Consider the following 20,951-nt stretch of genomic DNA (forward strand, 5'->3'; position numbering starts at 1 on the left):
TGTGTATTTGCTATCTGGGTCTGATAAGCAGGCAAGTTGACGGGGTTGCAGTGGTATCCACTCTTCAAAATCTGAAAGTGGGACAACCTCAGTCTCTGAACTGAGCCCAAGGAAGAGGCTTTCCCTACACAATAGCCTAAAGCACCGGTCCTTGCAAAGAAAAGTCACAAGGAGTAGAAAGGGCGTGCCGCCCGTTGATATTTCAGTGCATAAAATACAGCAGTGAAGTGCACAACACGTTACATCTGGTGCCCTTGGGGTGTGCGTAGTCATCATAATGCGCCCTTCCTAAATGTGTGTTTTCTTTTTGTTCAAGTGTGCGTGTGGGCTTGTGTCCAGGGGTGGTTGGTAAACTTTAAAAGTGGTGGGGCATAAGATCAACAATAAGTTGGCCTGCGCATTCAATCGCAGACATGGAGCATGTCTCTTGCAAGCTAGGTTTCTGGTTTCTTCTATCTTCTAATTTGTTTGTAAAAAGAAATGTGCTAAGAAGGCGATTTGTCCACACCCATTGCCATTCTAAGCATAAATGATCTCCTGAAGGTGAGAACTGTCCGAAACACCCCATATGATCTCCCGAAGGCGAGAACTGTACTAAACACCCCATTTCTTTGTTTAGATTAAAATATTTCTTCACATGAAAACAATGTTTTTCATGGGTAGAAAAGATTTTGCAGTCTTTTTCACTAAGATTGCAAATGAAGATTTACTGCTCTTCGTACATTCAAAGTTAAGCTGAAGAAAGGTATAAGCCAAGACATCATGCCTCTCACTTTTGAATCGTAAGAAAAACAAAATAGTACAGCTAGACAAATCAACTCATTTTATGTGAATGATTGTCATTATTTAGCTGATCACCTGTTGTGCAGAACACTATCAATACCAGTAGGGAGATTCGCCTCCCACGCCTGAAGGCCAGGGAACGTTCTGAGGCCAGCCAGTAATGCAGAGTCTATGTGAGGCCATCACATAATGTTGAGCCTGGTACTGACCAAAAGCCGAGAGCCTGTTATCTCACCATGGGATATTGAAATTGGCTCTGACTTAAAGCTGTGTGAAAGTGAGTGTGAAGCATTTAGCTCCGTGAAAACTTGGGAGGAGGTTGAAGACAAAGTGTAGGCTGTTTCCTCGAGGCTCAGAAGAACCTTCATAAACTATGAGGTTAATCTGTGCATAACCCACCTAGGGACTTTCTCAGAGCACCTTCAATGGTACTGAGTGGAAAAGGTGAAGCCTAGAACAGCAGGAATGCAAATGAACAATCAAGATCCCAAATTTAGTTTCACTTATCGCAGGTTTAACCTCCTCAATGCTGATGAGGTAGTAATGGGCAGAACTGAAAGCGTTTGTGAGGGTGAATTGTTCACAAAATGTAGTGCTCAGTGCATAGGTATCTAGATAAAGAGCTAGAGAGAGTCTCTGACAGTCTCAGTAAATGCTGTTGTTAGGGGAAAGAAGACCTTAAAGAAAATGGGAATATAATTACACAGCAGTACAGTGAACCTTTCAGTAAAATTAAGCAGCTCTCAGACCTTTTTGAGTTATGTTAAAAAAGGTAGAAGAGAGGCGGGTGTTTTGATAGCTCTATTGCTAATTGCATATTATCTCTCCTAAAGAAGGTGGAATGCTACCTATAAAATCGTTTTGATGGGAGAGGATATCCTCCTGCTAAGATAGAAGGAAGCATTTACAATGCGATGAGAAATGGATGGTGACTGGTAAAGGGTTTTTAGGATTCAGGGAAGGGTAGCTTTAATGTGTAATAAATGGTTGGTAGGTTTCAGGGATTGGTAGCATTAAGGGGTAGGTAAGGACTTTTTAGGTTCAGAGAAGGGTGACATTAAGGGGCAGTAATGTTTGTTTAGGGTTCGGGGAAAGGTAGTGTTAATGGTTAGTAATAGGCTTTTAGGGTTCAGGGAAGGACTTTAAGGTAGTTTGGTGATTTTAGGTGTCAAGGATGGGCAGTATGACGAGGTAGTAATGTGGTTTTAGGGTTTGGGGAATGGTAGCATTGAGCTGTAGTAACGTTTTTAGGGTTTACAGCAGGGTAGCTACGAGGGAAAGTAATGAGTTTTTAGGTTCAGTGAAAGGTAGTGTTAAAGGTTTTTAGGATTTGGGGAGGGTAGCATTAATGAGTAGCAGGGGTTTCCTAGGGTTTAGGGAAGGGTAGCGTTAATGGATAGTAAGCGATTTTAGGGTTTATGTCAGGGTATCATTGATGGTAGTAAGTGTTCTAAGTTCGAGGGTGTGTTAATGTATAGTGAGGGGTCTTTAGGACTTAGGTAAGGGCAGCATTAAGGTGTAGTAAATTGCTTTAAGGTTCATAAAAGGTAGCATTAAGGGGTTCTTTAAAGATCAGGGAGGGTAGTAAATTGCTTTAAGGACAGAAAGGGTAGCAATGCGATGTACTTAGGGGCTTTAGGGGTTTAGGGATTGGCAGCACTAAGTGATACTAAAGGGTTATTAGGGTACTGTTAAATGATTTTAAAAAATGCATGTAATAAAAATGACTTTTAAAATTAGAATTTTTTGTATTTGTAATATGTTATAATGAAGGACACAACATTAATACCCTGACGATTTCAATTAGACTTTAATGTAGTCAATATTTTAAAAGTCGACTTCATTGTATTCAACTGGTAGAAGAAATTGGCACCTCTAGGTATCTCTATGTTTAGAAGCTCGGCAGGATTCATCTAATTCATGCCTTCAGAGGCACGGCAGTGTGATACAACTGCTAAAGGTTTGAGTAGGTTACAACTCTATTGAAGAAGAAACTACTATGACTATGGGTACAGTAAGATATCTCAGTGAGGTATTAACACATATTAGAACAGTGGAACGTTGGCAGCTCCATGGAAAACAATGGAGTGCTGCGGGCTTTTACTGGCCGGTAAAAGCCCGGAGCCAACATTCCAATGTTCGATTTGTTCACAGCAACAGCTGTGAACAAAGCCTCACATAGACCGAGGGGATTATTAAGCCCCTCGGGCTCCGTGAGGAATTTGTTTTATTTAATAGAACATTCTGCCCTGAGTGGCAGAATGTTCTAATAGCCTTAGAACCCGCCGTAGCGGGCTCTACAGGCTATTAAAGGCCCTCTCCCTTGTTAAAGGCCCTCGCCTTTGGCTCGGGCCTTTAACGTGGGAGCGGGCCTTTAACGGCCGGTAGAGCCCGCTACGGCGGGTTCTAAGGCTATAATGTATTTGTTTGTCAGGTTGAGAGAAGATCTTTCAATGGTGTGCATCACAAGCCTGATGCTATGGAATCTCTTATAATTGTCTACCAACCTTACATGTACATTCCATTCAATACATTTATAATGCATCGTACCCAAATAGTGTGAACTGTGTTACTTGGGGTTGGCTATGTACATTTTTCACGAAGTACTGGGTGATGACTTTGCCCATGAAGCACTCAAGGAATACATCTTACTTAAAAGCTTAGAAGACTGAGTGAAGGCACAATGGATTTGTTAAATAAACATGTTTATCTTGTTATCACCCATTTACACTTTTCAGGTAACCAGCTGTACATCGAATCACGGCTGCCGTAACTAGACTAACGTCGTCTTAGACTTGTTTGTATTACAAGGGAGTGAGTCACACGCTTTTGTTGGACTTCTGACAAAGTACTATGTGAAGGGTGTAGTCCCATGAAGGGTTCGCGTTAGAGAGTGGTGCTTTGAGTTAGCATTACCACGAGGTTTATGAGACAAGCACAACAAGCCAGTAGCTTCTATGGGTGAGTGTTACTCCAGCATAATTTTTTACATGAAGTTCTCACACACCTTTTCAAGCACTTTTTTCACTCAGCAGCAGGGCACATTGTTCAGCATACCGAATGTGGCGGGCTATAATGTCTAGGGAGCTGCAGGTACAAGGAGAGCTAGAAACTTCCCTAGGTATACTCCAGAGTTATACATGGGAGGTATAAGTCCTGGCTGCACCCAGACTTAATACAGATATGTGGCTCTTGCTTCTCACTTTTTGCGTTTTAGAAGAATGTTAGCTGCAAGCACTTAAGATGCTAGGATACATAGGGAGTGCATGTGTAAATATATAATGCTAGGGTGATTTATCTTGTATATTTCAGTAATGTTCACTGTTGTGTTTCTTATATCTATCTTAGATCTATTATCTTTCTTACGTCTGTTTTGCTAGTATATTCAGTAATAGGTTTGACCATAATATAAACCTAGGGTTTATGTATTTTTACATTTTGTGCGTGTGCACTGACCGGTGGCTCGCTGCAGGGACCTCACCATCACTGGCCGGGTCTTTGGCAGGATTGCCCGTAAACCCCCATACAGGTCTTCTTCTGGTTGGAGAGAAGGGCCATGACACAAGTGCTTGTTTCCCCTCCCCTGCCCCGCATGGCGCCTCAGACATACCTTTGTGTGCTGGAGTCAAGAGGAATCATACAGGCGTGACTAAACCTATAGCGAGTATCTTCGATGTAAGGCGAGACGGATTACTTTCTTTGGCCCAAACGGAGCTCTCAGTAGTTGTATTTAGCGGGGTTTTAGGCGTTGATCAGCACGGACAGGAAGAGCAAGAAAAACATATTTTGCTGAAATACAACCTGGAAGCTAAACATTCACACACTCAGAGAAGACAATGCTGAAAGACAAGAAACCAGATTTGCAGTTAACACGTAGCTGTCATTATTAGTGACAGATGAGATGTGGGGGGCGGAGGGTGAGAGAGAGGTCAGAGTCCACCGAAATAACAATGTTTCTCACAAAAAAACTAGATTCAGGGAGACTTCCCATTGAGGAAGGCAACCGTCTGGTAAATCACAGAAATGATGACTTTGAATTATGAAGAATTTAGGGCTCGATTTGAGGAAATTATTGAACACAATTTATTTCAGAAGGGAAAAGCTGGAACTCTCCGAGAAACGAATGCCCAGCACACCTCTCTGTAATGTATTCTCTTTCTGTTTCGATTGGACCAAATGCAGGCTCCTTTCTGTGTGTGAAAATTAGGTGCACTAAAGGAAAACAGAACGTCCTGCACAAGAATTGTCTAGCTCCTATGACCCTTCACACATGTTTTGCACTGACTGCAATTAATGACAGTTCCCTACAGTTCAATGTTCTGTCCATCAGCTATAGATTAGTAAATGGGCTGCACCCAGTGTCTCAGCTAAACCACGTGTGATGCTTATGTTTGTAATTCCAGAAAAAGCTAAAATCCTCTTAAAATATGAGCCAGGCAATCGAAGACATTCATACATGGCTTTGTCTTTAACATGTCACTTCTAGCCTTGGGGCAGGGTGCATATTCTTAAATTCTCTGCATCCAATTTGCTCCATTTGAAATCTCTATGGTTCCCATTCCTCATTTCTGAGTTTTGGGTGGACTGTTTCCTTCTCAGAATTGAAAAATGTGAGGCAGGAGGATCCCACCACAACTAATTATTGTCCTTTACTTTTGAGACTCAATTCATTTACTAGCACAATTTTAGGAAAGGCAATATTTAGATTCCCAAAGAAGTGGATTGATTTAAAAACGTTTCGCTTTCTCTCCTAAAACCTGTCAAGAGCCCTGCTTGCAACAATGTAACTGAACTAATGTGAAATGTCTGCCATTTGTCCTAGTTTAGAAGCCACAGGATATTTTTTTTCTTTTTTTAAAGATGGCACACAGAAGATAGAGAGATATAAAAATAATAAATAAAAATATTAAATAAAAACAGTCATAGGACCAAAGAAGAATATTGGCTCTGGTATGTACATAAAGCATAATATTGGATATCAAGTAGCAAAAGAAAAGCTACTAATGTACATATACTGTCTTTTAGTGTAGACATTTCATCTGGGTAAGCAGTTAATGAATGTCATTCACGGTGTCAAGGATGTCAGCTCAGTGGGTCTGTAACAGAGCTACATAGATCATGTCAACGCTCAATAATCAGCCTCAGACATGAACTGGGACACCAAAACGCAACCAAGGGTGTTACTGGTTGATAACGGCTAGAGTGGGTAGCACCTCCAGTTTGTGAGTAGCTGGTTACAAGGGCTACAGGCTCTGGTGCTGGTAAATGGGTGCTGCTGGTTACAATTCAGGGGATGAGTGAAGGTCAAAACATGCTGGTCAATGTTCAGGGTACCAACTGCTCGTGAAGAAGAGATTGACTTTGTGAACAGCACCCAAGACAATGGTCAATCTTTTGGAACAGAAACCACTGTAAATGCTCGTCAGAGTCAAAATGTTAAAATTGTTGGGGCACACATGAGGCTTTAGGAATCTAATGTGTAATGACGAGGTGATGTCAGACTTCGAAACACTGATATCTCTGGAACCATACGTCGGTGCACAGTGGTTGAATTGGTTTGCAACAAAGGGTGTCCTGAATAAACCAACGGGATACTCCTATAAGGCTTTAGGTTGAAAAAGGAGAAACCCCTTTGTCCTTCTCAGAAATGGGAGACATCGGCTAGCAAAGAATCTGAGCAGGTTGAATAGCAGTACAGGACCCCCAAAGGTACTGTCCTTTTCTGGATACTGCATGTCCTCGGCCCGCCGATTTGATTGCAGCCAGCTTTGACACATATCCTTAATCACTCCTGGTAGCTTCCCTTTCTCGAGTTATCCTTTACAGAGGCCACAGTCAGATTTTCCTTATGTTTGCTCTCCAGGTCAGAGAAGTTCCTATTCTTGCATGGCCATCGAAGCCCTCATCTTCTCAGCAGAGCTCAGCAGCACAGCTTCTCCAGTATCTTAGGCTTGGCCATAACTTTGAGGGTATGAGTCTTGGTCATCTTCACACACCATTTCTCAAATGGTGCAGTGATGCTACTTCAAAACCTCAGAGTACACCATACTGAATCTGGCAGGCCAGTATACATGGAAAATTGTTGGTAGAAATACGATACTGCAGTTTCTTTAGATTACACCCTATAAGTGTGTCGGTTTAATATGTGGATAGGCAGAGTAGCTATGTCATCATTATTAGAATCATGCTTCTAACAGTATCAACCTCCATTCGGGAGCCAGTAATTTCTGGGTCTTACCCTAATGATACCCTAAACAATCTCTTAAATTGTGTTCTGTGAGATTTCCTTTTACAATCATTCATTTTTAATAGCGCTAAGCCACATACAATATGGGAACTCTTGAAAATATGCACAGTTCATTTTAAGGCACATGCCCCTGTGGCTCTCATAGTGATTGAGCCTTAATTTGCATGTTCCTCAAGACACAAATAGAGAATCTACTAAATACTCATACTGCTGGGGATGACAATCATCAGTTATGTGATTTGTGCTCCATTCTTATTTTCTGACCTACAATGTGGGATAATGGGCTAATTACGCTTTTTACACCACATTTCCAGGTGCTCAAACTCAAATGTGAACTATTTATCCCTATGATTCATAGTAGGTTTTATTTGGAGCAAATCATTCTATCAAAAAAACCTTGAGGAGAATTTGTGAAGAGGTTAGGGCACAAATGGAAGTTTGGGACCAACCTTGGGTTACCACCTTACACAGATTAAGGGCCTAAGACTGTATTGGTTGACTGTATTGAAAAATGTATGCACTGTATGTGAGGACTGTGGTGTGTTATATGGTGTGGTTGTGAGACACCCCGTGTAATACGCTAACAAAAACCATCTTGGGTCCTGTCTTTGTGAGACTCCTACCTTAATCCTGGGTAGCTATGACTTCGAGCAACAAGGCTTAAACAATGGAACTAGTGTAAAGTATGTAGATGCACCAAACACCACAATATGAAAGTCACACAGCACAAAATAAATCTGAGACCAATTTGTAAAAATAGATTATATTTTTATGAATTTTTAGACACCAAGGTGAGCAAAATCCACCTGAGGTATCCTGATACATAGATGTTGAAATACAACGTAAATCTCAGATTTTGAATCCAAGTGCAAACACGCATTGGTAACTGTAAAGTTTGAAAGTATTATGTTTGACTACTCTGGCCAGACTTGGTTGACCAATTTTGACAGGATAAAAGTCTGGAAGAGCCAGAGAGTGCGTTTTAGACAGTTACCTGGTCACCGCAGCAGTCTCGAGTCCAGTTCCACACTTTAAAGTGGAACTGCCATAGACCGAAATGGAGTGGTCCTGTTGCTGGGGATGCAGGATGCTGAGGTGATGAAAGATGCTCTGGGTGTTGTGCTTGCGGTTATTCCTCAGTCCATGGGTAAGGTGGCGTGACTTTGGCTACAGGATTTGCTGTCCCTTGAAGTAATCTTTGAGCCAGTAGAATTCAAGCAGTGGCTGGGTCCAGCGGCGGGTCCAATGGCTTCTTTTGGTGAGAGTTAGCATCCATCTTTGGCAACCAGTCCACGCTCTGTGAATTCTCTCGGGTCCAGCAGACACAGGTGCTACTTTCAAGTGGCGAGAAGAGGTATTCTTGACCCCACCTCTGTGGTCAGTGTCAATTTCTTGAGGATGGCTGCTGACCAGCCAGAATGGGTTACTTAAGCTTTTATGGCCTGGGTGCTGGAACAGAGGGTCAGCCAACTGACCCTTGAAGTTCACCATTCTATTTGGGGCCCTGGGGTGAATTTTCCAAGAATCGGGCACCAAGGCACAATCCTTTTCACACTAGCCAAAGGAGCAGCATGTGAAGTCCAGTGGTTGGTGCAGCCTCTCTTGCTAGATCCATAGGTCAGCATAGCAGTCCTTCTTCGGTCCTTTCTCCAGTCCAGATGTGATTTGAGGTCCAGGATGCCTTATTTATGTCAAGAATGTGCCCTGGGAGGATGATGCAGTCACTAGCTAATGAGCTACCAGGATCCCTCCTACCCAATGAAGACATTCGGTATGTGTGTCATCTAGAAATAAACCAAGTACACACCAAAAGTGCAACACAAATTGTGCCGAAATGCATTTGAATGCTATATCTTACAGGAATATATAAAATATGAAGAAAACAATTTTAAGAAAAAAGAGTGGCATGTAGAAATCTCAGAGTACACTATTCTACCCACTCTCAAGTTGTCCAAACCCTTCCTTGGCTGTTAGAAGCTTGATAGCTCACCCTAGAGGTGTGGCTACATGTGAAGCACAGAAAAAATGGTTTGGTAACTGGTTTTCCCTCTCTGTTCCAGCCGTCAGTCCATCTACCTGAACAAAGGGGCAGCCCTTCTTAAGTGTGATCACCATTTGTCCACCAAACACTGCTTCTTTTTAGAAGCTCACCTTTTGGGCCAACAGCCTGTGTGGCTCCCTGCAAGGGGGAGGTAACACCTACCTCTAAGGCAGGCCTCTATTTTTCCTGAATCTTGAAGTCGTTCATACAACTCCCCAGTTCAGCGGAAGGCTGTCTGGAGGCCAGCAACTGTGAATGGCTTCTGGATATATCTGACAACAGAGTGACAGTTTTCTAAATGTGTATCCTTAAAAGTGACATTAAATTTGACTTGGGCATCAAGTCTGGTTTATTTTCACAATGAATTTGATATGTTGAAGTACCCACTTTAGTAGTCGATTAAAAGGTTAGCAGGGCTGAGATGTCACCCTATAACTCTGCACTAGCCAAAGTCCTACTAACTTTTCCTATTGGACATCTTCAATTACATGTCTCACTTAATAATATACAGCTCCTTGCCTTAGGGCTCGATAGGCCTTCTTAATGGCAGACTTATCTATATTATTAAGGGAAGTGGGGGCTTTGCCATTGAATTAAATGGCAAAGTCAAACTAGCAGTTTAAAATTGCCCTTCCAGGATGCAGGAGCAGGCTTTGAGCATTATGTACTATGTCACACTCAAGGTGGCACAAACAGTGCTGCAGCTCTGGGTGGACACTCTAACATACATGCCCTGGGTACCCCTAGTACCATAAACTAGGCATTATAAGTATTTGTAAGAGTTTAGAACACTGGCATTGAGGTCCGGTTAGCAGGCCTCAGTTCACTCTCAGAGTTGAAAAACCAGCAGCATCAGTCCAAAACTTTGTGAGTGATCATGCAAAAAGAGTAATTTCCTTACACTGTATATTTGGTCATATGAACCCAGGCCACAGTCCACAAATTTGTGGCAGCTGCAGTATCTGTGTTTTGTCCTGTTTCTGTTTTACTGTCGTATTGTCAGAGTGACACAGGAAAATATTAAAAAAATAGACATTGAATATGCACCCTGACACACCGGATCAACTGGATGTTAACAAAGCCACCCACTCATCACCAGACATCATGCGGGCCAGAATTGAAAACCTCAAGTGTGACATTGTGTGCATGTGTAGAAATGAAAACACTCTGTTGCTAGGTTCTTAGATAATCCATTAAGCTTCATGAGACTTCATCAGCGGAGTGCAGCTATTGTCATGGCCAGACTGGCTTTTAACACACCTGGCATTTCCATGGGGATATGGAGCCTTTGGAGGCCGGTTTTTGAAGGGCCACAGCTGCTGCTGACCTATGTCACTTTCATCTGCTCCTCATTCTTTATTACTGCAGTAAGTGGGGAATAAAGAGAGAGTGAAACAAAGAGAGATCAGAGTGAGACATGTATACCTGATCAACTGTCTGTGGTTGGGATTAATTTAAGCATTCTTTCCATCACCTTGCTGTTTGTTGTAATAGACATAAGCATGGCAGGGTGCCGGCACGTGGATCCTATGCTCACTGTGTCACAGGAATCAAGCTATACATTACTGACAAGACAGAAGTAGGTCAGAACCAGCCTGGGATTGCCTGTGTGATACTTCTGTTCCCATCTGGAGAGGCCTACTAGTTTGGGCTGGGATGTATTTGAGCAGACCTAAGAGTGATTTGCATGTAGCAGGTCCCAATCTAGAGTGACATAGTGGGTGCAAAAAGATGCAATGAGGCACGAGTGACAGGCTGTGTTTGATACTGATTTAACCATTTCATCCATCAACTCCTTGTTTGTTGTTGTACAATGGGTTATCTCTGTTCAGCCATTGAATTTCTTTATTTGAATGATTGCATTTTGCTCTTGCACATGTGCACATCCGGTCTAGAGTCGTCCACTTCACTGCCATGGCTGGAAAGCCAGTCTCTGCTTTCACATCCACTTTCTTTTTAAAAAATTTAATTTAGTTTGTGAATTGTAATTTTTTACATACTTTCTATTTGCAACCATATGCACACCAACTTTAGAAGGTGGGAGTTTTACTTTTTATCACTTTTTATGCATAGTGCATATTTTTGCACAAAAAGGAGAAATAAATATAAAACAACATTGCAGACTTGCCAAGGTGATACCTATTGACTTGCTATTGCTTGTTTACTTGACTGTCTAATTCTGTCTGGTTATTCTTGTGCTGCACCTCAGACATCCACCTTGTGCTCCTTCTCTTGCTCCTTTAATTATTGTTTTGGCTATCAATAGACAATAACCCTCGCTTTGGGGTAAGGAGATCCCTTTGAAATTCTGATATAATGGTTAAGAACTACTAATAACTACTCATAAAATGGTAGAACTAGTGTGGTCAAGGAAAGAGAAATGTTGGTCACCTGTTGGGTGTTTTTTGAAGATCTAAGTATTCTGGACTTTCCAAAAGGGCATCAGATTTGTGGCTATGCGGGTTTCTTCTGGTTCCAGATTTGTTAAGAACACCAAGAGAAACATTGTTTCTGACTCTTGGTTTTCTTTCTTACAAACAATTCCACATTGAGATGTAATTTGCACTTTGTGCACCTCCAACCTGCAACAGTACAGAGCTTATCTTTTAAGCTGAAGATTTGCTCTTGATGAGAAGCTTTCAAGCTAAATCAGAGTATTTGGTGTAATCGGTGACTCGAAGAGAAGTGAATGAAGCTTGATGAGACGTGGCATAGTGGACTATGATTGTTTAGGCAGAGTGAAGGATTGCTTTGATCACAACAAGAGAGGATTCGGGAATACATGTAAATAGAAAGCCTCCCCCATCAGTTTCTAAGAGGAATAAAGGATGCGCCACATCTTAATCTCTGGTGAACATTTGAACTATATTAAATGACCAAACTAAGTTCAAGATGGTAAACTTGAATATAGGACTGGAGAGTAAGGTGTTAGACCACAGTGAAACCTAGTGAGTTAGGATGAAGAACCACAGTGGGGGTGAGACATAGTCCTGAGAGTTTTTCCAACCAGAATTATATCAGCAGACATGAGTCACCACTGTACAGACAAAGCGTAGAGTGTACATATCCTGACAAGAGCAACACAATTATCTACATGGAATCACATTTGACATTGGACAAATTTGACTTCTGATTACAAATATGTTTAAACTGCACATCACCAGTTTCTAGTGCATGGTAAAATCTTCATAAAACTTCATGTAACTTGAGGAAATATCAATTACTTGCTCGCAAATCAACCCACCACTGTATGCATCGCTTTTAAAAGCAGGTCTCTTTTTCGTCCAACAGGAATCAGTCAGAAGATCTGCAGTTACGACTCTTTGATCTCCAATCTAAGTTTGGATTCTGAGAGCCGCCCGGTACATGGCCGTCCTGTCAAAGACTGGAAAGAGCCCTCTCTAATCAGCATTGATATCGATTTGGAAGCTGTTCTTGATATGGTGAGAATGTTCAGGTATTTAAACTTCCTTAATCACTTGTTTCATCAGGGTCGGACTGGGACAGAATATAGGTCTGGGCACCAAGAGTGAAAGTGGCCCCCATTAGAAAGTTGGAAAGCTAAAAAAGTGGTCCATGTTTGTAAATTGGGGCAGTTTTGAACTTGTAAAGCCACCCTGTAAAAGTGTTTTGCAAAGTATGTCAGACTGCATGGATTTGATCTTGCTGCAGGCAATGTTAATTGTAACATCAGTGAAATCAACAGTAAAAAACGGCCCAGCAGTCAATAAAGTAGGCCCACAAACAGCCAAAAAAGGGCCCTGTTGTGATGTAAAAGTCCTTCTTATGGTGGTGGACATGTACCTTTGCCCTGAGTGCCCCAATTGTAATGATGTCTGGATCCTTAATGCTGATATTTGTTGTCATTGGTGAACACGGATCATGTTTGCATACCATGACATAGGCCTTTCTCACAGATTGTGGACTTTTCGGCCCGGGAGGGGCACCGAAAGTGCTACCTCTCAAGGATTCTGGACATTTTGGCCCAGGAGGGGTACCCAAAGTGCTACCTTAATAGTGGTGAAATGCTTCTGCCTTTACCAGGAGCTAAGCAGCACCAGTGCGGTGGTGGCAGCTTACCGTGTGGTTATCAGTAGGAGTGAACAGATACTTTTTCCCTGTGTCACTGGAGTGAGGCCAACAGGCACACTCATTTAAAGTTCCACTACTGTGTGCTTAAAGCAACTTTGGGCTACATTGTTTGGTGTGAAGTGATGCACAGTACATGTGTGGTGACATGCTGAGAGTTTGTGTGCCTGTGAATGGTACAATACAGAGATAATGCAGTGCTGTGCATTACATGTATATTATATGCATGTATTGGGCATATAAGCCTGTGAAGGGCACAGTACATGGAAGACTCTGGGTTCCATTTTTGGAGACTAGGGGCTGACTGGAGGAACATAAGGAGAGGAAGTAGAAGAATGTCTCCAGAAAGATTTGTGTATTGCTGTATTCCTGTGAGCTGGATGGGACACACTGGAGGAAGGAAAAGCAAGACTCTCTAGTGCACCTCAATGGGTGCTCTTTAATTCAGAGAGAGGTCACTGGGAAGGGGCCTGGGTACATCTCATGAAAAACATAGGGCTGATAATAGAATCAAAATGGTAGGGCTGAGGCCTTGTGGTAACATTTTTGACACACATATCACTGTGGCTGACATCCAGATTTATACCTCTAATCACTCTCATGGCCTGTGTGATGAGGCTATCAGATTTGGAGTCACTCCTGCTGCACTAGACTACTTTCTGGCGGAAGGGGGGAAAGATTGGTATCATAATTATGTTTGTGTTTTTGGTGAATCATGTTTGAAAGCTAGGTCAGAGTTAATGAAGCCAAGAGATTTATGTTTGTTTTGTCATTGGCAGAATCCAACTCGTTAAGTATTTATTTACATTTTTTAACCAGGTGAAACATCTTACCTTCTGATTCTGGAATGTAACTCTGCCATGAATCCAAGGTATCTACTTTGGCTCCAAAGTAGCATTTTTGGTAATCAAGATTTTGGTGCTTTGGACTTTGGCCCTCCATAATAAAGTGCATATTATCATGCTTTCTGATGTTTACACAGAAGTTATGTAAAACAGGTTGACTTGATGGTGAATTTTAATGTCCTTTGCTGGTATGGCACTGTTTTGCAGAGTGGGGTGGTCCCTTGTCGAGAATCAATGCATCAGGGAAAGTCTACACTTCGCTATCCAAAATATTTTTTCTTCTTGGGGCCTACTGCACAGAAGTGGGCCCCTTTCGCTGGTCTATCTTCAACTAAGAGAATCTACATAAAAGTATACAAGGTTCTGCTTAAACCAGAAAATTATATGAGTAAGGTAGGTTGAGATGCAAACTTGGTCCTGCACTCCCTTTTTCCAGTAATGGGAGTAGCTGGGTGTCATCAGCATACATCTCAGACTTGGTTAAAGTTAGTATTAGCCTGTGACCTAAGCTAGAGTCTACATCTATCTCTTAAAAAAAGGAGATGATGGTTGACCCTTGTTGCTCTCCGCATGACATCATTTAAATGGTAGACCTAGTTGAGTCAATTTTGCACCTTTTGACTTTGTATTTTCAAAGATCTTTGATCTATTTCAGGACTATGCAGGATATACTCCTCCAGTCATTCCAGGGGTGTAGATATAACTGGTCATACATTAGTCTGTGTACTGAGGAATCATCCACCAGGATTAGAACTGCTGTTTGGTTCCCATCTTGCATAGGCAGTAAGCTATCTCTGATGTCAGTTAATATTAATTATGTACCCTAAACTGATCTAAGATGAAATTTGTCAATTGTTGAGTCAGCTATTATAATCAATGAACTCTTAAAGTTGGTGGGTAACCTCTGGCACAAGGATCTTACTTAAAAAGAAGATACTTGAGATTGGTCAGAAACTGAATGAGACTTTGGGATAAACTAAGGTTTTTGATGTGAGGAGGCACAAAGGTATCTTTCAGTTGTTGAGGAACTTGTTGGTGCAGGGGAGATGCATTTATGATGGTGCTGACATCCTGCAGTACAGTTATAAAACACTTTTTGATACATGTGTTTGCATATGTTTCGACTGAAAGCCCTTATGCTTTATTCTAGCTAGTTGTCTCCAGTACCCTAGTAGGGATCATTGATATGAACCATGATAGGTTGATGCTCAGAAGGATATGGGTTGCATCAGGGGCATGATGAAAATTCTGAGATGTATGTAATTGCATTGCAGATGTTCTAGAATTTAAGCAATCTATGAGTTCTAGAAATAGAACATCAGAAGCCATCAGCGTGGCTTCAGCCTTTTTTGATTTAACATCCTTTATGGATTTTAAACAATATGGTTGTTATGTTAAAGGCTTTTAGGATTTATTCATGTAGTTTAATTAGTGTGCCCTTTTACATCTTATTCTATGGATTTATGTCAGACTCAGATTTGGATTTCTGACAATTCCATTAAAGTTGAATGTTATCAAACACAATGTGGCCTTGTTTATTGGTGTTGGCGATGCATGTGCATTTTGTCTCAGTATTTAAGATTTGACTCTGAAGAAGCACCATGGAGGTTTTGAAAGGCCGAATGCACATATTGAACACCACTGGGGAGAGGATGGAAACTTGATGGATTCCCCTTGTCACTGAATCAAAGGCAGTGAGATGTCTTCATATGAACTTGTTGTGCTTGATAGTATAGCAGGAAAAGGACTGGTGTTATTGTTTAGGGAATCTCGTAAACTTTCAGATGATTTTGAAGAGGGAGTGGTAGTGAGCAATGATCAAAGCTGCTGAGAGAATGAGAACAATAAATATTCAAGGGTCACCTCTTTCTCCGATGAGTAGAGCATTTTCTACAACTTTAATGGTGACATTCCAGTGGGACTGAACCCCTATTAATAGTGGTGTAGAATGAGGTTTACAGTTGGATGTTCTTGTAGCTGGTTTACTCCTTTTTTTTTTTACTTCCTGCAGATGGGTCATCAGCTATAGCTGGCTAATTCATTGAGGTTCAGTGGGTTTGATGGTAGCCATTAAAAAAGGACTGCATGTGCGTGGCCTTTAAAAGATGTTTGACGTCTTCACAAATTCTAAGATTAAAGTAAGGCTTCCTTGTGAGGCCTCCTTAGAACGATCCTTCATATAACTGAATCTGGTTAGACAGTCTATTCAGCCAAGTAGCAGCCCTGCAGTGGACAAGTAGATGCCCCACTTGGGAAAAACAGAGTTTTCAGTGCTTTCACTTTCTTCTTTCATTACACTGCACCTCGAAATCTGTATGTAACTGCAGACTTCACAATTGGAATAATGTAGACAGTTACACTTCTCTACAAACAGTAACCAGACAACTGCTGATTCAGACATTTACCTTCTAAACCTCTACATTTACTGCCTCAAGCAACTTTCGTCTGCAAAATAATTGTTTGCATAAAGTTGACACAAATGTAGCCTTGAAACAGCACTGTGTTACACAGAGCAAACCCCTTGACAATCGATGCCAAGTTGACAAGGGCCAGAAACAATGCACACGCCCACAGGATTCCAGGGAAAGACAGATCAGCTAATGAGTGACCAGCGTTTGCTTGGAATCCTAGCAGCAAATGAATACAGTCACAAGTAATGGGCCAAATGAAAACTGAGTGATACATCCACATGCAATATGTGTAATTCGCATGCAACTACACATAATACGAAATCTACCCATGGGCAGGGGTGTGTGCAAGCTGATTTGTCTTGAAGGTTGTGTCTCATGTACAAAGCCCTAGATGGGATTGGGTGATGGTGTTCACTACCTACTGTATTCCCCAAAGGGTTTTAATTTTGTAGCCTGTATAGTTTTAATCTGTTTATCTGTTCACTGCCTTCTCCTGTGTTCATTTGTTGACCATTGCAGCAGTCTGAGTGTGCGCTGCCATCTTACCACGTCCTTTGTTGCTCACTGTGGCCTGTTGGGGCACGGTGGTGGTTTTAGTGTAAATTTTCTATGGGCATTTTTATTGCCCTTTCTTTGCACCTGCTTTTTGGGTTGCTCAAACAATTTGCACCAATTTGCTGTGTGTCAGCACAAGTCGTGACAATCTGAAATGTTCATTCGAATTAGTATTGGTACTATTTGCGTTGTTGCTGAGCAGTTCCGTCCACTTTGCACATTATACTGGTGTTTGGATGCAACTCCACTTTGTGTGGGTCAAATTGCATTTTTTGCGCTGATTTGATTTTGTGTCAGTCAGTCAAAATAGACTTTATTCGGCCAGTGGCCATAAAAGCATAAACACAGAAATAAAAACAAATTACGAATTTCAAATTATTACAAAACCACAAATACAACGGGCATCATCATGGTATCGTACAAACACCAAGCCCAAATAAAGCGCGCATAAAGGGCATGAGCCTAAAAAAATGCTACCTAATTAAAATGTTGCTCTTCGTTGGAACTACGAACGTCATCACAATATCATAAAAAACCCAAACTCAAGATAAACAAAAAGCATAAAAGGTGCATAAGACCGCCTCACAATAAATAATGCGTTATGGTCCATATCTCTTACGTATCTGAGAACTTTTTGTTAGAAAGTTTAACACGGAGAAACACAGTTCCCACATACTTAAGGACTGCAAATATGTTAAACCATCTCTATGGAGTCTCAGATTTGATTTGTGCACCCTACGTTGGTCCTTCGTAACCCCACGTGAGTTACAAAACCCTATCACTGTGGATGAAGTCATCAGCGCCATCTCAAAGTGTGTCTCTGGTAAGGCGCCGGCTCCGGATGGAGTACCTGCTGTCATTTTTAAGCCCAATAACCCCTTATGGCCCCCCCTACTAACACTGGGTTTTAGGGCAGTAACCCAGGGCCCTATCCCTGATTCTTTGAAGACAGTTATACTGGTCCCAGTATTCAAACAAGCATTTGCAATGCAATGGGTCTTGCATTCCCTCCAGTTAGAGCAATTGTGTTGTAAATTCCTAACTGGACTTTTCTTGCCACATAAAATGAAAAGTAAACATTATTTGACATAAGCAAGATGATTCAAAGCACCATTGCCGCCATGAGCACAAAGGAGAGACACAAAAGAAAAAAGAAGTTCGCTCGCAGTCAAACATATCGGCAATCATACAATTATCCATGTAAAAGGGTCAGTCTGCAAGGCGGTAACAAACCTTCCCCAAGGAGGGACACACATAAGCATTTACCAATGATGACAAAGGATTTTTGAAAGACAAGCCCACGAACAAGCGTGTGTGAGATGGGTGTGCAGTGGGTGTGGTTAAAAGCCCACAATACTTACAACAGGTCAAAGCACTAGCGCGCTCGGCCTCAACAAGGAAGAGGTAGAAACAACATACGGCCATGGATCGCTAAGCAGAGAGGCGCAATAGTACATGTGCTGGCTATCAGCAATCCATTCTCCACTACCGTAGCAGGCTACCGATAATGGCGATACGATGCCCTTCAGTTGTGTTCCATCACAGACATTTCCTGCCCATAAGTATTAATTGGTTTCCATTTCTTTTGGCTCACTCCTGTGCGCCAGGAGTCCCAGTTGCACCTCTTATCTAAGGAATGCAGATCCCCCTCATTAACACCACATTATTATGGAGATGGTTAAGGGAGGCTTGGCTTCTATTTCAAACCAAGCAGCAACACTAGGAGATCTGTACCTCTATGAAAGCACGTTGCAGTGCATGAAGATATTTATGAAAACATAGTGATGCTGCCTCTGCAGCACTGTGCAATCATAGACACCAATGTTGATATTCCTTCAAATGAATTAAATATTTAGCAACATGAACAGAAAGGCCTATTTTTTTTCTTTTTACTCCCAAGGTGTAAGAAGATCCATCCCAGACTCACATTTCCAGAAAGACAAATTACAATTATAGCTTACCCCAAAAGCGCTTCAATGGTCCGTCAGGAATATTAAGCGCTACATAAATACACTTAACAACATCACTGAACAAATAAAGACGGCCAGCTTGAAGTTTGAACTGTTTCCTCTGTGGTGAGAAAGACAGACAACTTGAAAGAGAGAGGCAGCATGCAGACACATAAATAATGCAGACATGGGAGCCTCTGTGCAGACAAAAAGTCTCATGGGAGCTATGTCTTGTAATGCATAGGGATGCTGTATAAGTGAGCCCCTAGCCAACAAAGCACAAAATGTCTCACAAGCGACAGTCATGCACTGTCTGAGGCGAAGCCTAAAAACCATAGGGAATGGAAAGAAAAACAGCATTATAAAGTATTGTCCTTCTAGCTATGCATCTATGTATGTATTTTTTACTTATGATTTTTTCAGTACATTATATAAGCAAACTACAAAGGCCAGACGTAAAAACATTAAATTTAGGAAACAATTCCTGATGCCTGCCTACCGCCTATGACATAAATGAAGCTCATCTTTTTAATTGCTAAAATGTACTTACTACATTAATGTTTTCAAGCAGAGGAACAATGTGACGCCTTATTATAAGAATGAAACAAAACCTAGTCTTACAGGAAACAGAAAGTAAAACGAACATGCTCTTTCCGAATTTACATTTGTGAAATCGTGTATTGTTTCTTTCTAACAGCGCTTAAGTAGTGAGGGTGTTGCTTCAGGGCGCTTTTTTGTGAGTCTCTGACAGCAAAAAGTTTACACTATATGAATTATAATGGGTGAACACAGATTAAGTATAATTTGTTAAAGTAATCTCGTCAGGTACATCCTGGTGCAGGGGGTCCCTGCTGCAATATGGCTCTTATATTTAAAAAAATATATATATATATAACAGACTCAAGTCTGCCTGCACCTGGACAAATCTATTGTTTGCAATGGTCCTAGTCCAGGACATGTAGGTAAGCAAGGGATAATTTGCTGAGATGCTTGGGGCGGGGGGGGGGGGAGTGGTCGAGAAAGGGGGGTCGTTAGTAGAGCAGCAACAAGTCTAGGGTCGCTCTGCTCCTTCTGTACCAGCTGTGTGTACGAACCGACGAGCAGACCTACTACTCCCGGGGCACCTTCTGTGGGGAACTTTACACTGAGGCACACGCCGTGAAAAAGGCAGCAGCCGGCACCAACTGAGACTGCGGCCCGTATTTATACTTTTTTTGCGCCGCATTTGCGTCGTTTTTTGACGCAAAAACGGCGCAAACTTGTAAAATGCCATTGTATTTTGTAGGTTTGCGCCGTTTTGCGCCAAAAAGCGGCGCAAATGCGGCGCTAAAAAAAGTATAAATACGGGCCTTATACAGCTCTTACTACTCCCCAACCAGGCGTCGAAATACGATGACGGAAATTAGTGCTTACCAGTAATAAAAAGGAGATAAACCCCCGCTTTGTTTTATTATTAAGAAGATAAACAGCAGATGAACCTTTCCAGAAGCGCAGTGTTTTTAGGGGGCCACTTCATGAAGTCTCTGTGGCGACATTCTTCGCTCAGTGGGTTTTCTGAGTGATTACCGTAGAGGGCCTGAGTAACCATTTCCACCCCAAATAACTGCAATAGTCCCAGGAGAGGGAGCCAGCTAGAAACGTTTTCAAAATACAAAGTATTTCTGCATCTTCAATCTTGCTGCTACTTCGGGAAACATAAAACAATGTTTGATTCCAAAATAAGATGACACGCTGTATGCATACATCCCAGCGCGAACATCTAAATCAAATGGAAAGATGGGCGGGAGGTGGTGGGGGACGGCGCCGGACAGGCAGATGAACTGAATTGCCACTGATGCCCACACAATGATGACAGCAGTGACAGGAGGGCGGTGGAAGGGGAGGGGGAGGGGGCGGCACTGCTTGCCGAGTCAATGAAAAACGAGTCAGTCCGAACAAAAGAAAGGAGCAGCTGCCATATGCAGTGCTTTAAATGGGCCGGTACTGTCTGGTAAGGAGTACCGGCACTTTTTTATTTTAAGAGGGAGAGTA

The 20,951-nt window shown here is 41.9% G+C and overlaps 1 protein-coding gene across 2 annotated transcripts in view; it reads left to right on the forward strand.

Moving 5' to 3' along the window:
* LOC138267333 (5-hydroxytryptamine receptor 3A-like) overlaps positions 1 to 20,951 on the forward strand; it is a 332,166-nt gene that overhangs the window by 18,007 nt on the left and 293,208 nt on the right. The window contains exon 2 of one of the 2 annotated variants that reach the window (XM_069216206.1): positions 12,363 to 12,514. In XM_069216206.1, coding sequence (XP_069072307.1) covers positions 12,363 to 12,514 — 152 coding nt within the window. Of the gene's footprint in view, positions 1 to 12,362; positions 12,529 to 20,951 lie in introns of those variants that run through there. The other variant, XM_069216208.1, reaches the window with a different exon arrangement.

This window comes from Pleurodeles waltl, chromosome 12 (assembly GCF_031143425.1).
Source record: "Pleurodeles waltl isolate 20211129_DDA chromosome 12, aPleWal1.hap1.20221129, whole genome shotgun sequence".
Taxonomy (NCBI): Eukaryota; Metazoa; Chordata; class Amphibia; order Caudata; family Salamandridae; genus Pleurodeles; species Pleurodeles waltl.